At 42.5% G+C, this 26,996-nt stretch overlaps 1 protein-coding gene and 1 pseudogene across 1 annotated transcript; one reads left to right on the top strand and one right to left on the bottom strand.

Moving 5' to 3' along the window:
* The first annotated feature begins 4,260 nt into the window (after nucleotides 1-4,260).
* On the top strand, nucleotides 4,261-5,169 carry LOC110934914 (annotated as a pseudogene).
* Nucleotides 5,170-11,481: 6,312 nt separating this feature from the next.
* Nucleotides 11,482-13,161, bottom strand: LOC110933725 (J domain-containing protein DDB_G0295729-like). The gene is made up of 3 exons (XM_022176931.1): nucleotides 12,138-13,161; nucleotides 11,868-12,046; nucleotides 11,482-11,769 (listed from the first exon to the last, which is right to left on the bottom strand). Exons 1-3 carry the CDS (start codon nucleotides 13,159-13,161, stop codon nucleotides 11,482-11,484), a joined length of 1,491 nt encoding a protein of 496 aa, XP_022032623.1.
* Between the last annotated feature and the right edge of the window lie 13,835 nt (nucleotides 13,162-26,996).

The following is a 26,996-nucleotide window of genomic DNA, read 5'->3' as shown; positions in this document are numbered from 1 at the left end:
TCACTCGGATATATTTGGACCGATGAGAACCTTATCTATTGGTGGATGCAAATATTTCATTACCTTCATTGATGACTTCTCAAGAAAAACATAGGTTTACTTTCTGAAGTTGAAATCGGAAGCACTGAATTTCTTTAAAATCTTCAAAGTATATTTGCTGAAAATCAAGCCGGTCATAAGATCAAAACAATCTGAACCGACAGAGGAGGAGAATATTGTGGTCACGAGTTTAAGAATTATCTAAAAGAAAATGGAATCCACCATCAACTCACTACGAGTTACACCCCACAACAAAACGGAGTCTCTAAAAGGAAAAATAGAACACTTATGGAGTTAAGTAGGAGCATGATAAGAATGAAGAATATGTCACACTCATATTGGGCCGAAGCTGTAGCCTGTGCAACGTATCTGATTAAAAGAGCCACAACCAAAAGTATGCCACACACTACTCCGCAAGAAAAATGGAGTGGAAGAAAACCAAGTGTCAAACATTTAAAGGTATTCGGATGCATAGCATACGCACATGTCCCTAAGCAACACCGCGGAAAATTAGATGATAAAGTAGAGAAAACAATTTTCATTGGCTACAGTGAAAGTAGTAAAGCATACAAGCTCTATAATCCGGTGACTGGCAAAACCATTATCAGCAGGGACGTAGTGTTTGACAAGATCAAGAGTGGAATGTGGGAAAGAGTGGAATGGGGGAACTGATAATAAAGAAATATCACACATCGAATTAGATGTTTCAGGAAAAGGAGTATGTCAAACTGATATTGCTGCAACTAGTGCAGACGAAGAACAACCAGTTAACAATCAAAATGAGCATCACTCTAGTGATGAGGAGGTCGAAAATTCAACTAGTCAACATGAGGTTGCAGATCAACATGAAGAGACAGAGTCCTCATCATCATCAGAAAATGAAGAACCCAGAACCCGAAGAATTACTGAAATCTATCAAGATACCCAACCCCTCACCGAAGCACAAGTTAACGACTTATACGAAAGAGCACAAACAGCACCAAACATACAGAATGAGGTAGCAGATTTTGTGCTATATGCTGATGCTGACCCAATAACGTACAATGAAGCATCTAAAGATGTCAAATGGAGAGAAGCAATGGATAGGGAAATTCAGTCCATAATTAAGAATGAAACATGGGATCTAGTGGATCCACCAAAAGGTTAAAAACCTATTGGTGTGAAATGTATATATAAGACAAAGTATGACGAGTATGGGAATGTTAACAAGTACAAAGCCAGATTAGTCGCAAAAGGTTATAGTAAAAAATATGGGATTGACTATCAAGATGTATTCGCTCCTGTAATACGATTCGACACTATAAGACTGGTCTTGGCTTTGGCTGCTCAACACGGATGGCACCTACATCAAATGGATGTTAAAACAGCATTCTTAAATGGAAAGTTAAAGGAACATGTATACATTAATCAACCTGAAGGCTATGTTAAAAAAGGAGAAGAAAGAAAGGTATGTCATTTAAAGAACGCACTTTATGGATTGAAGCAAGCTCCAAGGGCGTGGTATAGCCGCATAGATGAATATTTCAGAACTCATGGCTTCCATAAATGTGTATATGAACACACCCTTTTCACCAAGATCTCAGAGCAATCAAGAATGATAGTCTGTCTGTATGTGGATGATCTCATCTTGGCAAGTGACTCAATGAATATGATAGAAGAACTGAAGGAATCTATGAAATGTGAGTTCGAAATGACAGATTTAGGGAATCTTCACTATTTCTTAGGTATGGAAGTTAACTATGACAATGGAAACATTATGTTATCACGACATAAATATGCAAGAATTCTGCTTGAAAGGTTCAAGATGGAAAATTGTCATGCACTTTCAACCCCAATGGAGTACGGACTCAAGTTATCTAAAGAAGATCCCGAGAACGAAGTAGATCAAAATATATACAGGAGTCTAATTGGGTGTTTAATGTATTTAACTAATACCCTACCAGATATATTATTTGCTGTCAACAAGCTGAGTCAATTCATGGAGAGACCAAAGAAGAGTCATTGGGAAGCCGGAAAGAGAATATTAAGATATATCAAAGGAACATTAAATCATGGAATAGTATACTCAAAAGGGAGTAAAGGAAAACTACTTGGATTCAGCGACAATGATTATGCGGGAAGTGCTGATGACAGCAAAAGTACATCCGGGTACGTCTTTCATCTTGGGTCAGGAGTAGTAGCGTGGCAGTCCAAGAAACAAAAGATTGTAGCACTCTCTTCAACAGAAGCGGAAAATATTGCCCTGTCACAAGCCGGATGTCAGGCACTTTGGCTGAAAGGAATCCTTAATGAACTGCAAATTAACACAGAATGTCCTCCCACAATCTTGTGTGACAACAAATCAACAATAAGCTTAGCCAAGGATCCAGTTTATCACGGAAAGAGCAAACATATTAGAATTAAATATCATTTCATTCGAGAGCTAATTAAGAATGATGAAGTCGAAGTTAAATTCTGCACAACCAAAGAGCAAGTTGCAGATATACTCACAAAGGCGCTGCTGTCAAGAGAATTCAAGCGATCTAAGGAAGCCCTGCATGTTATCCCAATCTAGCTTACAGGAGGGGATATTAGATAATATATATATAAGCTAGATATTATGTTATAATTATTATTAGTGTTATTATGTTAGACAATAGTTTAGGGACGGTTATGATAATAACCGGAAGTGTATATATGTAATATGTAACCATACGTTTATTCTTCACCAATTCGAATAACAACGAACAAGATACATCCCAAAACCCTAGTTCACATCACAAACACAGATTCAATAAATCCCATATGGGACTGCATAGCATTCCCAATAAAATTTCACCAAACTAAGGACTAATTGCATACAAAGGTAAAAAACAGGCAAAATTCAAACTCATAGAGAACCTTACACGTTACTCAAAGGCTTCCCCTACCGTTTACATTTTGAAAGTTTCATTGTAGTTGCAGAAACAGTAACAATGACATAACTATATCTGATTAAACCAAATGGGTCATTTACATACAGCAGCGGAATTTTCATAAATCTAAGTTGTTTGAAACTTATGAAAGAATCCGACATTGGCCTATCATTGTTGAAGAAAATCATTAAGTTAGAAGAGATCATACAAAGTACCTATAAATATAATACTCTAGAATTGAGCCACATTAAGAGTGTAAACTTCTGTTTTTTTTTTACTATTTATAACTAAAAATGGTCTGCTTGTATAAGTTCTTCATATTTATATGTTCAATTCCATTTCTAATTATGCTGATTTTGTAGGCATAAACAAAATTCATAAAAGCAACACATGAATCTTGGACAAATAGCTCACTATGTATCTGAGCCTTTATACGACAAAAATTGTACAATCTTAATGCAACAGTACAGCTTATAATCGTTAATTATTCTTCAAAAATTCAAACATTCTCCATGAGATTGACAAGAATCAGGCTATGCTAAAGTTGTTCAGTGTCCTCCTTCCCAGAAATGTATATATGCCATCCATCCTAAGAAAAAGAATATGTGATGATTCTATCGTTGAGCAACCAATAAAAATTATCAAGTACACTACTCACTAGTTAGAGACCACATGATTCGATATTGTCTTCACTAAAGACATTGTAACTATTTAAGTGATGGTCAAACTCTTTTACTAAACTAAATGTCTATTCAAACATTACATTGATTCGGTAGGAGTGTGAGAGCCAGAGAACATATTTTTTAGCCGTTATAAAAATCATATTAACTCAAGCTAATTACCTATCGTTTTCTAATTTTTGTTTTACCTATGTGTACTTGTGGGGTGGTCCAAATCTTCTCAACAATGAATTATAAGATTAAAATACTATCCTTTTCTATTCACATTGAAAAAATTGCAACATCCAAGTAGCAAGGAAACTGTTTGATTATCTGCCAAAGTCTAAATTATCCTTCTAAAGTATTATACTCAACGAAATAGTTCGAACGAATATAGCTCATTGACAATAACAAAGGGACAAATCTGTCTGACACCCAAGATTAAAATGGATCTAAGTTTTGTGTAGCTGATAACAATTAAAAGACAAGAGAGATGACAAACCTGAATGATAAGCAGAAGTGTCCACCCAATCCCGAATCTTTAACGAATCAGCAGAGTGACCTCCAAGGTGCTTGTTTCTAAGAACACTCCAAAACAAAAGCATGCCATTAGGCCCATCCCTTCACTATATAAACCAAGCATCTCAAACACTTTCACCACACCATCACTTTCATCATACGTACTCTGTTGAAAATGGCAAACCAATTAGCATTAATCTCTTTATGGATCATGTTACTAGCAGTGGGCATCAACGCTGGTGGCATTGCTATCTACTGGGGTCAAAACGGGGGTGAGGGCACCTTGGCTGAGACGTGCTCGACAGGAAACTATGATTTTGTCAACCTTGCATTTCTTGCAACGTTTGGAAACGGCCAGACACCAATGATTAATCTGGCAGGTCACTGTGATCCATACAGCAACGGCTGCATCAAGTTAACAACCGACATTAAATCATGTCAAGCGAAAGGAGTCAAGGTGATGCTCACTCTTGGAGGAGCAATCGGGAGCTACTACCTAACCTCTGCTGCAGATGCCAAACAAGTAGCCACTTACCTCTGGAATAACTTCTTAGGTGGCAAATCATCCACCCGTCCACTTGGCAAAGTTGTTTTAGATGGAATCGATTTTGACATCGAAGGAGGAACCACCCAACACTGGGATGACCTGGCAAGGTATCTTTCTGGATACAGCAGTCTAGGAAAGAAGGTATACCTGACAGCAGCTCCCCAGTGTCCTTTCCCAGATGCGTATATTGGAACCGCTCTTAAAACAGGTTTGTTTGACTATGTTTGGGTTCAGTTCTATAACAACCCTCCTTGTCAGTACTCTGGAGGTATCAGTAACCTTAAAGATGCATGGAAGCAGTGGAGTAGTGATATACCAACAGCCAAGATTTTCTTGGGGCTACCAGCTTCGCCTACGGCTGCCCGGAAGCGGATACATCCCTGTTGGTGACCTTACTTCTAAAGTGCTTCCGGCAATCAAAGGTTCTTCAAAATATGGAGGAGTTATGTTGTGGGATAAGTATCATGATGATCAAACTGGATACAGTTCTTCCATCAAGTCCCATGTCTAGACTGTAAAATGTCAAAATGTCTGGTTGTGAAACTTTATTTATGTCAATCTGGATACTTTTTTCGTTTACTTTGACGCAACAAATTGACGCCTCAAATTCAGAAGTATGGACACCTCTGTGATTCTCTAATGATTTGCCGTGTGCTATTCAATCGACTCGCAAGACCGGTGGACAAGAAGATGAACGTGATGCATTACCAACCCTTGTGTTAGGGTGACCCTGCTCTCTCACAACGAACATCAGTAGGTTGACTTCAATCGAGTCCCTAACCCTAGTAAGCAACGTCTGGGAGCGAACTCTTACGAATCAATCGGGGCATAAACTACTGGGATATGGGATGTGTAATTACTAGCGCCATGGGCAGTACCCTAGGACGTGACAAGAACAACGGGAAGGTGGACCCTAAGGGAAAAAGATCGCGAGGATATGTTTTCAAAGCAACTACATTAGAGACAATGGCCACGGCGACAACAAGGTACTCGCAAATCATAACTTTCAGTATGGAAATGGAGGTGAATTTGACAAGGATCGACTCTTGTTAAGTCAAGACGTCATCAACCAAGGGAACAATGGCAACATTAGGGATCCTCGTAACGATAATAACGGCATTGGATGTGGTGCTCGTGGAAGAGCGTTTAGGATTGGCGTGAGTGACGCAAGGTATGATAGCAACATGGTAGCTTGTAAGTTTTTGGGTAACTAATCGCTTCATCCCTGTTCTGTTTAACCTTGATGCCTCTTGAAGACAGACACGTTGTAGTAGTGGCTAATGGCAAGCCAATTGAAGTCTCACATGTTCACCTAAGGTGCAACTCAATCTTGCAGGTCACGGGTTTGACATTAACCTTCCCCCTACTACTGTTAGAAGCTTCGGTGTAGCCGATAGTATGGACCGGATGTCCAAGCCTCAAGCAGAAATCTTCTGTAAGGAGGAAATCGCATGTAAACCCTTCATGGTGGAGATTCACTGATTGTCAGCATCACTTCGGTGGTGGGAGCCCAGAAGTGTTTCACCTACCCTGCTACCCTATCATTGATTACCGGTGCGCAGCCCGAAGAACTTTCAGGTTTTCCCCCACATTGTCAGGAAGAACATCAGATGTGTATCACACCAGAAGCAGTCCTAATTTCTGGCACCTCTTATCGTCTTGCGCCTAGAGGGTTGCAAGAACTGTCTAAACAACTTCAGGAACTACTAGATGGGAGTTTTATCGATCTAGCTCCTCGTCTTGGGAGCCCGAGCTCTATTGTGGAAATGAAGGACGAGTCCTTTCGTACGTGTACTGACTACCACAAGGTGGCAATCATAGACCGTCACCCTCTATCTAGCATCGAGGACCTGCTTGACCCGCTGCAATTATCAAGCTTCTATTCAGAAGCCGACTTAAGATCGGACTGTCACCTGATGGAAGACCCAGGGGTGGATGATTTCCTAACATGGCTATCGGTGCTTTGATCCCTCTTCTGAACGCATCTATATTGCCTGACATGTCCGATTTAACGAACATGTTTTTCCTTACCAACCTTCACCAAATCCCAACCCGTCACCTTCGCCCGCTTTTCCATACATCTCAATTTTTCCCAATCCTCCACTCGGCTTCCCACGTGAGCACAACTCTACCCACCAACAGTCATCGACCCAAACCATTAACTCACCACCGAATTCGCATACCTTGGCTCAATCTTCATCGGACCAAAATCCTAATGCGGCCCAAAACCCTACTGATCCTAACCCTTCGTCCCAAATTCCTAACCCTTCCTCACCCACGACCCAACACCCTACTAATCCTAACCCTTCCTCATCCACGGCCCAAGTTCCCTTGACCCAAATTCCCACGGCCCAAATTCCCTCGACCCAAATTCCTACGGCCCAACCCTCCTTTTCTGCCCACATACCCACGGCCTCTAGGCCTCGACCTTCTAACCTTCGTCCAAACCCTAAACAACCCGACCGTTATAATTCGACTGCCTATACGGCCACTACTTCTCCATCCAACCATGTTGAACCAACCAGTTTTACCATTGCTAACAGGTATGCTAAATGGCGCCATGCTATGTCCGAAGAGTTGGACTCGCTTCACAAGAATGGTACGTGGACTCTTGTGCCCCTGGTCCCTAACACTAACATTGGTGATTGTAAATGGGTTTAAAGGTTGAAACCTGATGAACATGGCAAGGTCAGCAAGTATAAGGCACGTCTAGTTCCCAAAGGCTTTAATAAACAACATGGTGTGGACTACCATGAGACGTTTAGTTCTGTTATCAAACCTGCTACAATTCGGACCATTTTGTCCATAGCTGTCACACCCCCAAAATACCACATGCGGAAACACCGCGGTAAGTGTGACGTACCAGGATCCAGCCACTAATCACATTGAACCATAACAAGTATTTAAAAAAAACATTCCATTCAATTCATAATATAGATCCAAATCATAAGTTAAAACCAAAGTAAACGTTCAGCGGAAGCATAATGTAAATTGTTAATCAACTGTTTCAAAACAAGTGTTCATAACCAACGAAACAAGTATCCAAGAGTCTCAACCCATAACCACTCCAGCACTCCCAGATAGCAAGTCCATAACCAAGAATCTAACGACCTGCAAGCATGCAGACAAGTGTGTCAGACGACGCTGGTGAGTTACCAGATATGAGTATGAAACATTTCAGAGATTAGATGTTGTTATTAACTCGATTACCGCAGATGGCTCCAGATTTATTTGCCCAAACCCCAATGCTCTATCACACATTGGTCAAGTGGTTAAGGTAATTAGTTCACGACCGTCCTCCCCGGTACGGTGTGCGGGTGCCAAACCTAATAGTGCTATCAACTAATAACCTCGTTGCCTCCCCAGCAACCAATCGGTATATGATGGGACTTAAAGATAGAAATGAGTGTAATAACCAACATCCCAGGTTTAACATTCCAGTCAAACCCAATACCTGACATTCTTCCCCAGAACGTTACCTGATATCCCTCCCGGGATGCATGCTTGAAAAAAAAGGCAGTGAACTCACCTAGTTTTGCTCGGTACAACTTGATATTCATTCACACTTAATCAGTCAAAGCCAATCGATGGGATGATCACGAAAGTGCACGGAGACTTCGAGGGAGAGATGGGTGTTGCCGATGGTTCGAAGAGAGAACTAGGGTTTGATAACTATCGACTTACGTATAATTGTGTGAATACAAAACATTTAACTGAGTCATTACTGGGCCTCATCTGGGCCAAAGGCCCATACGACGAAATACTCTCCCGGCGTATCAAGGTGATGGCGAAACACCCATGTTTCATCGAGTACAGTTTGTGGCGAAACACTAATGTTTCGTCGTGTATGGTTTTAATTTGTAAACAGTTTAATAGTTTATATTAAGTTTATATTAACTAACCAACCCATAATGCAACAACACATACGCAAACAAATTACAAAAACAGAGTTTGTAACAAGTAACGTGTCCAGGAAAGACCTTGAAAACTTGGGTTGTCACATCATCCCCAACTTGAAAGAAATTTCGTCCCGAAATTTGATAAGCAAACCACAACAGCACGATGTTAGATCAAGATGACTGTGGATTTTCCGCAGGTGCCACATCATCCCCAACTTGAATGGGAATTTCGTCCCAAAATTCACTAGTTGCATCAGATTTAGATTTGTCAGCAGGGAATAAGTGAGGGTACTTGAGCTTCATCTGGTCCTCGCGTTCCCATGTGAACTCCGGTCCACGTCTTGAGTTCCAACGGACCCTCACGATCGGAATTCGACTATGCTTACGAACCTTGACCTCCCGATCCATAATTTCTATTGGTTCTTCGACAAACTGCAACTTGTCGTCAATCTTTAACTCTTGAAACGGTACCACAAGTGTTTCATCGGACAAACACTTCTTTAGCTGAGAGACATGGAAGACATCATGGACATTACCCAACTTAGCAGGTAACTCTAACTTGTAGGCCACTTTACCAATTCGTTCCAAAATTTTGAATGGCCCGACATAACGAGGGTTAAGCTTGCCGCGTTTTCCAAAACGCACCACACCCTTCCGGGGTGAGACCTTCAACATAACATGATCGCCCACAACAAACTCCAAGGGTTTCCTACGCTTGTCAGCGTAGCTTTTCTAACGGCCCCGCGCGGCCGCCATACGATTCCTGATCTGAATGATTTTCTCTGAAGTTTCAAGCACAAGTTTTGGACCTGTGATCTGGCTGTCACCCACCTCCGCCCAACAAAGAGGTGAACGACATTTCCGTCCGTACAATGCTTCGAATGGAGCTACCTGAATACTGGTATGGTAGCTATTGTTATAAGAAAACTCTATCAAAGGCAAGTGTTTCTCCCAACCCTTGCCAAAATCAATCACGCACGCCCGCAACATGTCTTCTAGTGTCTGGATGGTTCATTCACTTTGACCATCCGTCTGTGGGTGATAAGCAGTACTCATGTCGAGGCGCGAGCCAAACGATTTGTGCATCGACTGCCACAAATCTGAAATGAAACGCGGGTCACGATCCGAGGTAATAGAGGTCGGAACCCCGTGCCTAGAAACCACTTCCTTAAGGTAGACAGTAGCTAGTTGTGAGAACTTATCTGTTTCCTTGATTGCTAGAAAGTGCGCTGACTTCGTGAGACGCTCAACGATCACCTAAATTGTATCGTTTCCGTTTTGAGTTCTTGGCAACCCTGTGACGAAATCCATTGCAATTTGCTCCCATTTCCACATGGGTATCTCTAGTTGCTGAAGTAAGCCTAAGGGTTTCTGATATTCTACCTTGACTTTCGAGCAGGTCAAACACTTACTCACATAAGTCGTGATGTGAGCTTTCATCTTCGGCACATGACTTTGAGATCCTGATACATCTTATCCGAACCTGGGTGAACAGAGTATCGAGACTTGTGTGCTTCGTCCATCACAAGCTCTCTAAGGTTACCGAACAAAGGAATCCATACACGCTCCATGAAGTAGAGAATACCATCCGATCTCTCTACCAGTCGTTTCTCCAAGCCCCTCAAGTATTCTTCTTTAATATTCTCCTCTTTCAACGCTTCCGTTTGTGCAGAACGGATCTGGTCAGGTAGGTTAGAATGAATGGTGAGCTGCAAGGCGCGAACATGTTTGGGTTTTGTTTCGTTTCGACCCAGGGCATCAGCTACAACGGTAGCCTTTCCTGGATGATACTTGATTGCACAATCATAAGCGTTTAAGAGTTCCACCCAGCGACGCTGTCGCATATTTAATTCCTTCTGATCAAAGATGTGCTGATGGCTCTTGTGGTTGGTATAATTAATGCATTTAGTACCATACAAGTAATGCCTCCAGATTTTGAGCGCAAATACTACGGCTCCCAACTCCAAGTCGTGAGTCGTGTAATTCTTCTCATGAACCTTCAACTACCGAGAAGCGTAAGCTATCACCTTTTCACATTGCACTAGCACGCAACCAAGACCCTGAATAGAAGCATCACAATATACCACGGAATCTTCTGTACCTTCTGGTAAAGACAAGATCGGTGCGCTGCAGAGTTTTTGTTTCAATAACTGGAAAGCATCTTCTTGTTTCGATCCCCACGAGTATACAACGCCTTTCTATGTTAACGAGGTAAGAGGTTGAGCGATCTTCGAAAAGTCCTTAATAAATCTGCGATAGTACCCAGCGAGACCAAGAAATTGTCGCACCTCTGAAGGAGTCTTTGGTGCTGCCCGATTCCTGATAGCATCAATCATAGCAGGATCCACGTGTATCCCTGATTCATTCACAATGTGGCCAAGGAAATGTACCTCTCGAATCTAGAAGTCACACTTAGAAAATTTTGCGTAGAGTTGCTCCTTCCTTAGAAGTTCCAAAATAAGACGCAGGTGCCGCTCGTGATCTTCCGTGCTCTTTGAATAGATCAGAACGTCGTTGATGAACACGATGACGAAATCGTCAAGATACGGCTTACACTCGTGGTTCATAAGGTCCATGAGGACCGCTGGTGCGTTTGTCAACCCAAACGGCATAACCAGAAACTCATAATGTCCATATCGCGTTCGAAAAGCTGTTTTTGGTACATCCTCCTCTCGGACTCTCATCTGATGATACCCCGATCTTAAGTCGATCTTCGAGTAAAAACTTGACCCCTGCAACTGGTCAAACAAGTCGTCGATACGTGGTAAAGGATAGCGGTTCTTGACAGTCACCTTGTTGAGTTCCCGATAATCAATGCACATACGAAAGGACCCGTCCATCTTCTTTACAAACAGAACTTGGGCTCCCCAAGGCGAAGAACTGGGTCGGATAAAGCCTCTATCCAACAGTTCTTGAAGTTGATTTTATAACTCTTGAAACTCTCCAGGTGCAAGACGATAAGGAGCACAAGCAATTGGGGCCGCTCCTAGTGTGAGATCAATCTGAAATTCCACTTGACTGTGAGGAGGTAAACCCGGAAGCTCCTCAGGAAACACATCAGAAAATTCACGAACAACTGGCAGGTCTTCGATCTTCCTTTCTTCAAATGGAGTATCAGTGACAAGTGCTAGAATAGCAGGATACCCCTTTCGTAGACACTTCTGCGCTTGCATAGCTGAGATGATACCAACCATCGCACCACTGTGATGCCCCTGAACCGATAGAAATTCTCCACTGGGGAGCGGAATACTACGATTTTCTCTTTACATAGAATCTCAGCTTGATGCTTAGACAAGCAATCCATACCAACCACTACATCAAAACTACCGAGCGTAACAGGAAGGAGGTCAATGTCAAATACTTGACCAACAAGATCAAGTTTGCATCCCATAATAACATGTGAGGCTTCGATCGTCTTATCGTTAGCTAATTCTACTACATGCTTAGTTTCTAGAGGTGTTGGAGTTAACCCTAATCGTTGACTGAACTCTAGAGACACGTAACTCCAATCGGCACCGAAATCAAATAACACAGAAGCAAAAAATATGGTTCACAGAAAACGTCCCAGTCACGACATTGCCGTCGTTCCTAGCATCACCAGCACCAATTGTAAATACCCTTCCACGAGCACCATTGCCCCCATTATTGTCGTTATTGTTGTTCCCAGCATTGTTATTGTTATTCTGACGATTGTTGTTATCATTGGCGTTCTGATTCAGCTGAGGGCAATCCCGCTTGATGTGACCCTCGTCCCCACACTGGAAACACCCCTTCCTATTGCCTTGGTTCTGATGGGGCTGCTGCCTTTGCTGTTGCTGATGCTGCTGATTTTGCTGGTGCTGCTGCTGCTTTGGATACGGAGCTCTACAGTCTTTTGCCACATGGCCCACCTTATCGCACCTATGGCAAGCCCGAACACACGGTCCATGATGATGATAACCACACTTGTTGCACTTTGGATTCTTACCAACGTAGGTGCCTTGACTTTGATTGCTGCCCTGTCTTTGGTTAACTGAGGACGACTGAATGAAACTACGGTTATTGCTGTTGTCGGGCCTTTTCTGAGATTGACTTGCACTGGTTGCTTTGTCAGCATCGTTCCATTTACACTTGTTATCACTAGAAGGTGTGGTAGCTGTAGTAGCAGGGGTAGTAGCAGAAACACGAGGCGGTAGCGATCCACGCTCGACCTCTTGGTCGGTAATCTTGTGTGCTAAACGGATGATCTGAGGCAGATTGTTAAGATTTGCAGCAGTGACCAAACTCTTCACTGACGGTTCCAGGCCCTTGATATACAGTTCAATTCGTCGAGGTGGGGGTCGAGATATGTTAGGGCACTTGTTTGCCAGCTCATGTGACCTCTTCGTGTACGCTTCAATTTCGGACCCCTCCATCTTCAGATTGTAGTACTCCTTCTCAAGTTTCTGAATCTCGTCACGAGGACAATACTCCTCCCGCATCAACTCCTTGAAGTCATCCCAAGTGGTTGCATTAGCCATTTCGATTCCCAACATCTGCACTTGGGCATTCCACCAGGTCAGGGCACCATCCTCTAATGTGCCAGTAGCATACATCACCCGGTCCCCATCGGGACAATTACCCATAGTGAACACTGACTCAGCCTTTTCGAACCATCAAAGTAACCCCACAGCCCCTTCAGTCCCACTGAAGGTCTGTGGCTTACAATCCATGAATTTCTTAAACGTGCAAGCAGGCGGATGGTTTTGATTCTGATTCGCTTGCTGACCTAATAAACGAAAGAGAAAGATACAGTACACGGGTAAGAGTTGGGTACACGACACGAGAATAAGGAATATTTGGCACATTTCGTACCAGCTTGATAGGCTGCCAAAGCCAAAGCCACACGGGTGTTAATCAAATTTGTCAACTCAGCCTGTGTCATCACAATGTGACGACGCCTATGGCCTCGTCCGCTCATGATTCTATATAAGAGAAGGGAAAAGGTTAAGGATCGAGATAAGGTAGGAGTCAAACCACACAACGACTTCTACAGATTACCATGTTTACATCAAACAACAGAGCGGAACCCTTTTCACACTTGTTAAGCCCCATTGGGACTCACATGCAACCCACATTATTATTATGTGTGCACCCATAATAATAAGGCAATTTGCATGCTTATTTCAGTGCCTCTTAACTCGCGCTGAAAGGTTCCTCACATTCAAATAGCGAAACGAAAGGTATTACAGGATTAACAATCACAAAGTCGAAGAGTAGTGTCACACCATCAAGCTTTACTAAAACATGCAGCACAGGTAATCACATCATGGTATCTAGTATGTAGTTTCATGCAAGTCGTGAGTGTGTGACGACTAAACAAGTAATGCATAAAGTAAACAGAGGACGAACCTTGCAATCTTGAGCTGAGTGTCATGGTCGATTTTTGAAGCTGTTCGGTTATAGTCGGGTTTTATAAAAACGTTTTAAAACCTAGTTCACTATAACCAGTGGATCTGGATCTGATACCAAACTGTCACACCCCCAAAATACCACATGCGGAAACACCGCGGTAAGTGTGACGTATCATGATCCAGCCACTAATCACATTGAACCATAACAAGTATTTAAATAAAACATTCCATCCAATTCATAATATAGATCCAAATCATAAGTTAAAACCAAAGTAAACGTTCAGCGGAAGCATAATGTAAATTGTTAATCAACTATTTCAAAACAAGTGTTCATAACCAACGAAACAAGTATCCAAGAGTCTCGACCCATGACCACTCTAGCACTCCCAGATAGCAAGTCTATAACCAAGAATCTAACGACCTGCAAGCATGCAAACAAGTGTGTCAGACGACGCTGGTGAGTTCAAAGTTTGTTAACACATTTTAGTTACCAGATATGAGTATGAACATTTCAGAGATTAGATGTTGTTATAAACTCGATTACCGCAGATGGCTCCAGATTTATTTTCCCAAACCCCAATGCTCTATCACACATTGGTCAAGTGGTTAAGGTAATTAGTTCACGACCGTCCTCCCCGGTACGGTGTGAGGGTGCCAAACTGTCACACCCCTAATTTCCACATGTCACCGGTGGGCCCGGTGGGGAGTATAGTGACGTAGTTGGCATCATCATAGACAAACAACACAATATATAAATGCACAGCGGAAGCAAAGATAGATTCATTTCAACTTTAATAGAGTGTAATATCAGATGTCACTAATAGTTGAAACGGATCCACAGGCGGATCAAAATAAAATAAGATATTGTTCAACAGATTTATTGTCATCCAAGCTTGCGAGACTTATTGTGGACGCTCTAGAAGACAGCCAGCCTATTACGTGTAGTACCTGCACTTAACCTTTTGGGAAAATACGTCAGTTTACACTGGTAAATACAATTTAACTGACTCATTTTGAAAAGGTTGAAAATTGATTTGAATGCTCAAGGCACAAAACATTTTTTATAACTTGGGATAATTATTTATAATAATCTTGTGAAAGAATTACATGTTACTTGTGCGTTCAGTAGCCCGGATCTTGTCCGGGTTAAAGATCAATAGACACACCACAATAATGAGTTATACACTGACAGGTGTACGCCTACACCTCGTGCTCTGGTCGTGGCCATCTCGTAAGATGATGCCAAGGATATCCGGGACATGGTCATTAATCCCCCAAAGGCTTAAAGTAAACAAGACTGTTTAAACGAGCCGATCAAATTATTCAATTAACCACCCAAGGATGTAAGATTTGATGCTCGATCAAGCGGTATTCTATATACCGTAACCCAAGCCTGTATAGGGAAAATAAGTTAAAAGTATTTACCTTGGTAAGTATAAATCACAACTAGCAAGTGAAGGTAGCTTTTACTGGTTCTTCTATTCTGGAACAAAGGTTTATATAACCTATTAGATTCCTAACGGATCTTTATTTAAGCCTAAGCTTAGACCGGTTAGTTTAAAGGACGATACGGTTCAAACGCACGATTAAGCGAAGACCGGATAGAACGTGATTTAGACCCGACAAGTTTGGATACTTGTATAATATGGGTATGCTAAATACATTCTGGATTTTGAGACAAAAATGATAATGTTTGACCCGTTTCGGTCAATTTATGCAAACTAGTTACATAAACCGAACCGAACGCTAAAAGAGCGTTACGGGTAACCGTAAGAGTCATATGCAAGTTTCCTGAGATAACATGCCTTAAATATGTTATACTATTAGTAAGATATCTCTTATTATGCCCCATACGAATTTAAACTCAATTTACGCCTCATAAGGGCATTTTGGTCATTTAAAAGATTATAAAAGAGTTACATTTGTAATCTGAGTTACAGGTCTGATTTATACAGCAAATACACTTAATTTGATATGTTATAACAGTAGGTTATGACCCGTATGTGAAACTTATCATTTAAAACCAAACTATGTCCCTTAGGGGTATTTTGGTAATTTCACAAGTGCTCAAATGGTTAAAACTGGAAACCTGAGTTCGAAAACTTGTGCTTACTGTTATTATATAAAAATATACTAAAAACATCAGTAGGTATTAACCTTATGTGTCTAATGTGATTATAGTGCATACTATGCGTTAAAAATGCTTAAAAAGTCGATTTGGAGCCATTTCCGGGTTTTTAAAAGAAAGCTGAGATTTTTATAATTCCAGAAGGCTCAAAATATTTTATTTAACAAATGAAATCAGTAGAAAAAGGTTTGGGGTCAAAAGGATTTGTAGAACTCATTTTATGGCCAAAAAGGGCAAAATCGGTATTAACAGAATTAAACTTAAAGACCTATGCTATGCTCAGCCAAAAATTAAATAAAAATCTTCAAAAATCCCAAAATATTATATAACATCAGTGGGTAAAAAGTTTGATATTAAAAATGGGCTTAAATAGGTTATATGCTAATTACGTCGTTTACTTAACAAAAAGCTTTCAAATTACGATATTGAGCATAACTCTTAATCTAGACCTCAAACTGAAATCAAATTTTAAGTGCAAGCTTATAAATCAGTAACAAACATTTCTACTCTTTCACTTTTTCAAAAATCGCGTTTTATAGCAAAAAGGGCATAATAGTCAACTTTTAAACATAAATCGGAAACATGCATATGCATCGGATGAGTATTGAACCAAGTTGTAAAATCTCAGAGAGTTATACATATATGAAATTGGTTCAAAATAAGCTCTAAGGCAGATCTCAAACATGCATGCACGGATCAGAATTGAGAGTCAAAGAAAAAGTCAATTTATGAGACTTTCGGTTCCGATCCGGGTTTAATCTGAAAATTGTCGAGTTGATCATGATGAAACATGTTCTTTCATTAATTACAAAGTTATTTTGATGATCAAACAGGTTGCATGTGACCTACATTGTTAATTATGCTAAATTTTGCAAAAACACATTCTGTTGACTTTTTAAGAAAAGCTTTGACTCGACAATCATCATGCTTAGAGTGGGAAACTGAAAATACCCTTTTAAGGGTTTGTTACCCACATAAATACCAAATTGTAGGTACTTTCAATTCGAGAAATGACTGAGCCATTTTCGTTTAATCACAAAGTCAAACTAAATTTACGACGGGTTGACTTTCGGTAAATAAACTAAGCTAGAACGAATTAGAGAAGGGTATGAACACTTACAAGAGTCCTAATTACAAGTAGGAAGCCCTATGAATCCTTGTTGATGACCAGAGAGCTCCAGAATTAATCTTGTGAATTTTTGAATATGCAAGCGTTGAATGTTTGTAACTACAAGACCCTTTTTATGCAAGTTTGATCTCATTAGGAGCTGCCACAAGGGTCTAGGGATGTTGTAAGATGAGTCCAAGTGCCCCTAAATGCATGTAATACCATTGGTGAGTCCCTTGTATCGAGCAACAGCTGTAAACAACCGAGATCAGACCTGAAACTGGCATTTGCCCGTTTTCTGTCGCTGGGCAGGTCACGCGGCCCGCGTAAGGGCCTCCAGGCGGGCCGCCTGGATCCTCCTGACTTGCAAAAACCTTTTAAACCTTTATATTTTGGTCCTTGGTCCTTTGTTACGGGGTTTTGGCTATTTATCTTGCTCATTAGACCCTCAAACTTGATTTTTAAGGACCTTGGGACATTTACAAACATGGTAAAGTCCTTGGTTAACTTTGTGCTTACCCGAAAAGTCACGAATTTCAACGTTGACGCATTTGACCCTTCGTGCACGATTTTGATCATAACTTTCTCATACGATCACGAAACTTCATAAAAGTGAGCCGAGACCCCAAGGATCCGACTCGAGACCACTCCCGGTCTCGAGTAAACCGTATCAGGCGGGCCGGTTGGGCCATGTAACCGAGGAGCCCAATTCGGGGGCCCTCAACCCACTCAAGGTGCACCACCCCTCCTTTATATTAACCAAGAACTCAACACACCCTCCTTTACACTCTCCCGCATTTCACTCTCACACTCTCTACCTCTCCCTCACTAAAACCCTAGCATCATCACTCTCTTCTCTTGTCTCGGATCACTAGTAGCGGCTCACATTCCAAGCTAGGAGGTTTCCCTTTGGCCGACCTCACAAACACTCTCACACTCGAACACCATCCGGTTAGTATTTCACACTATTTGATATGTTGATGATTATTTGATGAATGATTACACATGATTAGCCTTGTTACACATGATTAGTCTAAATGTCTCCTTGTATGGTTTTGGTATGATAAACATGATAACTTGGTGTATAGATTACATGATAAAGGATAGGTGCAATGATAGTTCATAAGGATGTGCTATTGTATATCATATGAATCAATATAGATGATGGTATACTATGAGTTATGAACCGAATTGTTTACAAGCATGATGACCAAGTAATTTTGATTGTTGGCATGATCATATGGGTTTAATGAGGTATAGATGTGTGTTAGAGAGGTTTGGATAAAATGATGAAAACCCTAGAATGATGAACTAGATGAATGTGATACCCCGTTGAAACGTTCTCACTTATACTAGCTTGACAGTGACTGCCTTAACTTTCGGGACGAAAGTTCTTAAAACTTGGGGATAATGTGACACTTCGGGTTTTCCCGGGCAACTTTCTTGATGTAACATTGCGTGTACGTATATTATTAAATGAAAACTATGGATTATCTGTTATTACGTGTTGTATGTATGTACATTATATATATATGTGCGTGTTACAAGTGAGCCGAGACCCCAAGGATCCGACTCGAGACCACTCCCGGTCTCGAGTAAACCGTATCAGGCGGGCCGGTTGGGCCATGTAACCGAGGAGCCCAATTCGGGAGCCCTCAACCCACTCAAGGTGCACCACCCCTCCTTTATATTAACCAAGAACTCAACACACACTCCTTTACACTCTCCCCCATTTCACTCTCACACTCTCTACCTCTCCCTCACTAAAACCCTAGCATCATCACTCTCTTCTCTTGTCTCGGATCACTAGTAGCGGCTCACATTCCAAGCTAGGAGGTTTCCCTTTGGCCGACCTCACAAACACTCTCACACTCGAACACCATCCGGTTAGTATTTCACACTATTTGATATGTTGATGATTATTTGATGAATGATTACACATGATTAGCCTTGTTACACATGATTAGTCTAAATGTCTCCTTGTATGGTTTTGGTATGATAAACATGATAACTTGGTGTATAGATTACATGATAAAGGATAGGTGCAATGATAGTTCATAAGGATGTGCTATTGTATATCATATGAATCAATATAGATGATGGTATACTATGAGTTATGAACCGAATTGTTTACAAGCATGATGACCAAGTAATTTTGATTGTTGGCATGATCATATGGGTTTAATGAGGTATAGATGTGTGTTAGAGAGGTTTGGATAAAATGATGAAAACCCTAGAATGATGAACTAGATGAATGTGATATGAACTACTTGAAGATCATGAAAAATATTTGAATATGCTTGTTTGATCCGTTTTGCTTGGTAATGAGAAAACAAAACATGTTTGTGAATTTCTATTGGTTAGTACACCAAATCACGATCACAGCATTCTATTGGTTAGTACATTGGACAGGTTCTAGAAGGATTCTGGTGCACGTAATCATGGTTGCGAGTCGGAACCCTTGGTTGCGACTCGAGACCAAAGCATGATGACTCGAGACGGACTTCAGGGACTCGATACCGGCAAGGTCTCGACTTGAGACGACATGATCTCGACTCGAGACTGGGCTCGAGACTCCTGAGATTGCGACTCGCAAGCAGCACACTCGAGACCAAAAACGTGATTCTTCGAGATCTCCCGGTTGCGACTCGAGACCGTGTATTCTCGAGTCGAGACCACCCTTGTCTCGACTGGGCTACCTACGTGTTATTGGGCCACGACTTGTTGGGCTATCTGTTGACTGGGCTGCATGTGTTTCCGTTACTGTTTGTTTGTAAAAATGTTAGGGCAGGCCCAATAACCCAACTGTTTGAATGTATGCATGCCAAGTGTGTCTATACGTGTTCGCTATACGTGATTACTTGTACCCCAACTTGACCTATATTTGGTAACCATGCTAGGACGTGGTGACCAACGTGATTGACCGGGTAATCAATCTACCGAGCAACCCAAGGTGAGTTCACAACCTAAAGCATGCGTTCCCGGTGGTTTGGGAAACGGAACTAAAAACAACACTATCCCCTTATGAGGGATACAACTTACTTTTCTTCCCTTGTTATTGGGAACCTTTAGTTAATTACTGTTTATACGGATTGCAACAAACGGCAGTAAACGAAACTCTATCACTCAAGTCCCTACTACATAATACCGATTAGTCGCCGGGGCCAGGCGAACGGGTTATTAGTTGATAGTGCTATTTAGGTCTTACCAACCTCACACCGTGCCATGGTATGGGATCGGTCGTGAACTAATGTACTCAGGCATCCGTCAATGATGATAGAACATTGACATCGGGGCATCCTGCGGAAACGCAAACGGTTACCTAGTGTTCGGTATTGGAAAAACAGTTTAGTCGCTAACTTTTGGGGTAGCTCCACATGGCATGTATAAACGGATAAATTAACTGGTGAAACAAGTTTTTGGTAATTAAAACTGGACAACTAGTGAACTCGCTCAACATTATTGTTGACACCTTACTGCATGCTTTGCAGGTAACCAGTGACTGAGGAGCTTGCCGCTTGGGGATGTGTAGTGTTCGTCTACCCCTGTGTTGGGTGTTAAATAAACATGAACTATGAACCTTGTTTTAAACTGTTTTACTTATGCTTCCGCTACTTACTACTATTTGAACTTAAAACTTTAAGCTCTGAACGTGATATTTGCTAATCGTATGGTTAGTAAGTATTACTATGGTTATTAATTCAATTATTCAGTATAATTGGTGGCTGGATCCTGGTCAGTCATGCCCTCAAGCGGATGGTACTCCGCAGGTGGAATTTGGGGGTGTGACAGATTGGTATCAGAGCCATTGGTTATAGTGAACTTCGTTTTAAAAAGGGGAAAATCTTTTTGAGAAAAACCAGACTATAACCCGTGACTCGTGACGACACTACACTCCAAGTGTAAGACTCGACTTATCTGACCTCATAGCTCGGACCCATGTTTACTTGCTTGTTTGTCTTATGCTTTCTGCTCTACTATACGTACTAGTTTGCCTAATTAGATAGATACGCCTCCCCTCTTCTGTCTCATTCACGCTATGTTACGACATCGCACTCATACTATGTTTTCTGGCTATGAAGACAATGAGTGGACGCGGACGAGGAAACGTCAACATGACTCAGACTCAGTTCACTAACCTGATCAACACGGTGGCTGCAGCTTTCGCAGCTCACCCTGGAGGTAAGCTCGTTGTTTTAGGATGTTTAGATCCTACCGTCGCATCGTCTTTCCACCTCTAAACCTATTAGTATCACTCCCACAACAGGCCAGCATGCGCCTGTGCAACCACGTGTCTGTACTTTCAAGACCTTCATGGATTGCAAGCCTCTTCCTTTCAATGGCACTGAGGGTGCCATAGGTCTTCTACACTGGATCGAGAAGGTGGAAGCTGTCTTTGCTGTCTGCGAATGTCCCCCAGCTAATTGGGTAAAGTTTGCTACTGGTACCCTTGAGGGAAGCGCGCTTTCGTGGTGGAAGGCGCAAATTCAAATGCTTGGTTTGGAGACTGCTAATGCTACTGCATGGGAAGATTTCAAGGATATGATCAAGGAAGAGTACTGTCACAGGGATGACATCCATAAACTCGAGGACGAGTACTATGGTCTCAAGATGGTTGGGTCAGAGATTGAGACCTACACCAAGCTGTCCAACGACTACGCTGCACTTTGCCCAAACATGTCCCGACCCATGTATCGAAGGATCGAATTGTACATCAAAGGCTTAGTCCCAGAAATCAGGAGCCATGTGACCTCGGCCAACCTCACTACCATACAGCCTGTGGTCCGTCTTGCCCACAAACTCACCAACCAGGCTGTGGAAGAGGGCAAGTTGCCCAAAAGGATCGGTGTTGCGGAAGGAACTTCTAGTGATGGCAAACGAAAGTGGGATGGAAATCAGGGCAAGGATGCTAACTCTACTCAGGCCCCAGCCCAGCAAAGGAAAACTGAAAACAGCAAAGGCCCTCAGCAACAGGGTGGCTACCGGGGAAGCTACCCTAAGTGCAACAAGTGTAACAGGCACCACAATGGGGCATGTAACAAAGGCCAGTGCCAGCGATGCAACAAGATGGGACATGAAGCCAAGGATTGTAGGAGTCAGTTCCCAGCAAGGCAGAATCAGCAACAGCCCCAACAGCAACAGCAGCAGGGAAACAACCGCGGATGTTTTAAATGTGGGGCAACTGGGCACATGCGAAAGGATTGCCCTGAACTGAATCAGAATCGCAACAACAATCAGGGAGCTGGGAATAATGAGCAAAACAACAATGCTGGGAATGGTGCAAGAGGAAGAGCTTTTGTGATTGGAGCTGGAGAAGCAAGGAACGACCCCAACGTTGTGGCGGGTAAGTTCCTACTTGATGATCATTATGTTTCTGTGTTATTTGATTCTGGAGCCGATGCTAGTTATGTATCCCTACGTATTAGTAAGAAGCTTAAGCACCCACCTGCATTATTAAGTTCTAAGCACATCGTTGAGATAGCCAATGGTAGGAACATCGAGGCCTCGCACGTGATCCACGACTGCAAACTAGAATTGTCTGGTCAGACGTTTAGTGTCGACCTTTTCCCTGTCAAACTTGGAAGCTTCGACGTCGTCATTGGCATGGATTGGTTATCCAAACATCGCACTGAGATCCTCTGTCAAGAGAAAGCGGTTCGTATTCCTCGTCGTTCTGGCAAACCCCTCATCGTTCAAGGTAACAAAGGCGAAGAAGTCACAGGCATTATCTCGCTTCTAAAAGCCCAGAAGTGTTTACAAAAAGGGCACACCGCTATCCTAGCACTTGTCACCGACACCCACGAAAAGGAAAAGAGGATTGAAGATTTTCCTGTAGTACGTGACTACCCCGAGGTATTTCCTGAGGAACTACCTGGACTCCCTCCCCACCGTCAGGTCGAATTCCAGATCGAGCTAGCTCCCGGAGCAGCACCTATAGCTCGTGCGCCTTATCGACTAGCCCCTGCAGAACTGAAGGAACTCTCTACGCAATTACAGGAACTATTGGATAAAGGATTTATCCGTCCTAGTTCATCACCCTGGGGAGCACCAGTACTCTTTGTTAAGAAGAAGGATGGCACATTCCGAATGTGCATCGACTATCGTGAGCTGAACAAGGTTACCATCAAGAATTGTTACCCTCTCCCGCGCATTGACGACTTATTCGATCAGTTGCAAGGATCGAGCTACTATTCTAAGATTGACCTGCGATCAGGCTATCATCAGTTGAGAGTTCGTAATGAAGACATCTCTAAGACTGCATTCAGGACTCGTTACGGCCATTACGAGTTCCTCGTCATGCCTTTTGGAATGACTAACGCACCTGCGGTTTTTATGGATCTCATGAACCGAGTGTGCAAGCCTTACCTCGACAAATTCGTGATTGTGTTTATCGACGACATCCTGATCTACTCGAAAAGTCAAGAAGAGCATGAACGACACCTACGCCTTATCCTCGAACTCTTACGCAATGAGCAATTGTACGCCAAGTTCTCGAAGTGTGACTTCTGGCTTCGAGAGGTCCATTTCCTTGGGCATGTGGTCAATAAGGACGGAATTCACGTCGACCCCGCTAAGATCGACTCGATAAAGAATTGGCCTACGCCCAAGACTCCAACCGAAGTTCGCCAATTCTTGGGATTGGCAGGATACTACCGCAGATTCATCAAGGGATTCTCAAAGATTGCTCAACCCCTCACGACTCTCACTCAGAAAGGCATCGCTTACAAGTGGAATGAAGCTCAGGAGTCGGCCTTTCGAAGGCTAAAGGATAACCTCTGTAGTGCTCCTATTCTCTCGTTGCCTGAAGGCACTGACGACTTTGTGGTTTACTGCGACGCGTCTATCCATGGGCTCGGTTGCGTGTTGATGCAACGCGAGAAAGTTATTGCCTACGCTTCTCGACAACTTAAGACACATGAAAGAAACTACACTACGCATGACTTGGAACTGGGAGCAGTGATCTTTGCTCTTAAGATATGGAGACACTACCTGTACGGTACCAAGTGCACTATCTACACCGATCACAGGAGTCTCGAGCATATCTTTAGGCAAAAGGAATTGAACATGCGACAGCGTCGATGGGTCGAACTCTTAAATGATTACGAATGCGCCATCAAGTACCATCCGGGCAAGGCCAATGTCGTGGCAGATGCCCTCAGCCGAAAGGACACTATACCAAAGCGTGTGCGAGCATTGCAACTTACCATCCAGTCTAACCTCCCTACTCAGATCCGAAATGCTCAAGTCGACGCATTGAAACCGGAAAACGTCAGGGCTGAGTCTCTGCGAGGATCGAGACAGCGACTAGAACAGAAAGAAGATGGCGCTTACTATGTAACAGGGCGCATTTGGGTTCCACTCTATGGAGATTTACGTGAACTCGTGATGGACGAAGTCCACAAGTCCCGCTACTCAGTACATCCTGGCTCGGATAAGATGTACCACGACTTGAGGACTACATACTGGTGGCCTGGCATGAAGGCCCACATAGCAACATATGTCAGCAAATGTTTGACTTGCGCAAGAGTCAAGACAGAATACCAGAAACCAGCAGGCCTACTCCAACAGCCGGAAATCCCGAAATGGAAATGGGAGCAAATTTCCATGGATTTTGTTACAGGGCTACCTAGGTCTCAAGGCGGAAATGACACTATATGGGTAATAGTAGATCGATTGACCAAGTCCGCACACTTTTTGGCTATTAAGGAAACATACAAGTTTTCTACCTTGGCGGAAGTTTACTTAAAAGAAGTAGTTTCGAGGCACGGGGTGCCAACCTCAATTATTTCCGACCGAGACGCTCGTTTTACTTCGGAATTGTGGCAAGCTATGCACAAATCCTTTGGCTCACGTTTGGATATGAGCACCGCTTATCACCCGCAAACGGATGGACAGTCCGAACGCACCATCCAAACCTTAGAAGACATGCTTAGAGCATGTGTGATCGATTTTGGCAAGAATTGGGAGAAGCATCTACCGCTAGTGGAATTCTCCTACAATAACAGCTACCACACTAGCATTCAGGCAGCACCTTTTGAGGCATTGTACGGTCGTAAATGCCGATCACCTCTCTGCTGGGCGGAAGTCGGTGATAGTCAAATCACGGGCCCAGAGATGGTGGTAGATACAACGGAAAAGATTGCCCAGATCAGACAACGCATGGCGGCAGCTCGTGACCGCCAGAAGAGTTACGCTGATAAGCGTAGGAAACCACTAGAATTCCAGGTCGGTGACCGGGTTCTACTTAAAGTCTCACCCTGGAAGGGTGTGGTACGCTTTGGTAAACGGGGCAAGCTTAATCCGCGATATATTGGACCATTCGAAATTACCGAGAAAATCGGTAAGGTTGCTTATAGATTGAACCTGCCTGAAGAACTGAGTGTGGTACACAACGTCTTTCACGTGTCTAATCTGAAGAATTGTCTGTCAGATGAAACACTCGTAATTCCTTTTAGGGAACTAACTATCGACGAACAACTACACTTTACTGAGAAACCGATTGAGATCACGGATCGAGAGATCAAAATCCTCAAACGTAGCCAGATACCTCTCGTGCGAGTCCGTTGGAACTCGCGACGTGGCCCAGAGTTTACCTGGGAGCGGGAAGACCAGATGAAGCACAAGTATCCCCAGTTGTTCCCAAACGAAAACCCCAACACTGAAGCTACAACCGAATTTCGGGACGAAATTCCAAACTAACGGGGGGATGATGTGACACCCCGTTGAAACGTTCTCACTTATACTAGCTTGACAGTGACTGCCTTAACTTTCGGGACGAAAGTTCTTAAAACTTGGGGATAATGTGACACTTCGGGTTTTCCCGGGCAACTTTCTTGATGTAACATTGCGTGTACGTATATTATTAAATGAAAACTATGGATTATCTGTTATTACGTGTTGTATGCATGTACATTATATATATATATATATATATATATATATATATATATATATATGTGCGTGTTACAAGTGAGCCGAGACCCCAAGGATCCGACTCGAGACCACTCCCGGTCTCGAGTAAACCGTATCAGGCGGGCCGGTTGGGCCATGTAACCGAGGAGCCCAATTTGGGAGCCCTCAACCCACTCAAGGTGCACCACCCCTCCTTTATATTAACCAAGAACTCAACACACCCTCCTTTACACTCTCCCCCATTTCACTCTCACACTCTCTACCTCTCCCTCACTAAAACCCTAGCATCATCACTCTCTTCTCTTGTCTCGGATCACTAGTAGCGGCTCACATTCCAAGCTAGGAGGTTTCCCTTTGGCCGACCTCACAAACACTCTCACACTCGAACACCATCCGGTTAGTATTTCACACTATTTGATATGTTGATGATTATTTGATGAATGATTACACATGATTAGCCTTGTTACACATGATTAGTCTAAATGTCTCCTTGTATGGTTTTGGTATGATAAACATGATAACTTGGTGTATAGATTACATGATAAAGGATAGGTGCAATGATAGTTCATAAGGATGTGCTATTGTATATCATATGAATCAATATAGATGATGGTATACTATGAGTTATGAACCGAATTGTTTACAAGCATGATGACCAAGTAATTTTGATTGTTGGCATGATCATATGGGTTTAATGAGGTATAGATGTGTGTTAGAGAGGTTTGGATAAAATGATGAAAACCCTAGAATGATGAACTAGATGAATGTGATATGAACTACTTGAAGATCATGAAAAATATTTGAATATGCTTGTTTGATCCGTTTTGCTTGGTAATGAGAAAACAAAACATGTTTGTGAATTTCTATTGGTTAGTACACCAAATCACGATCACAGCATTCTATTGGTTAGTACATTGG

This window comes from Helianthus annuus, chromosome 4 (assembly GCF_002127325.2).
Source record: "Helianthus annuus cultivar XRQ/B chromosome 4, HanXRQr2.0-SUNRISE, whole genome shotgun sequence".
NCBI lineage: Eukaryota > Viridiplantae > Streptophyta > Magnoliopsida > Asterales > Asteraceae > Helianthus > Helianthus annuus.
The sequence above is the reverse complement of the archived record's forward strand: the minus strand, read 5'-3'. Positions and strand labels throughout refer to the sequence as shown.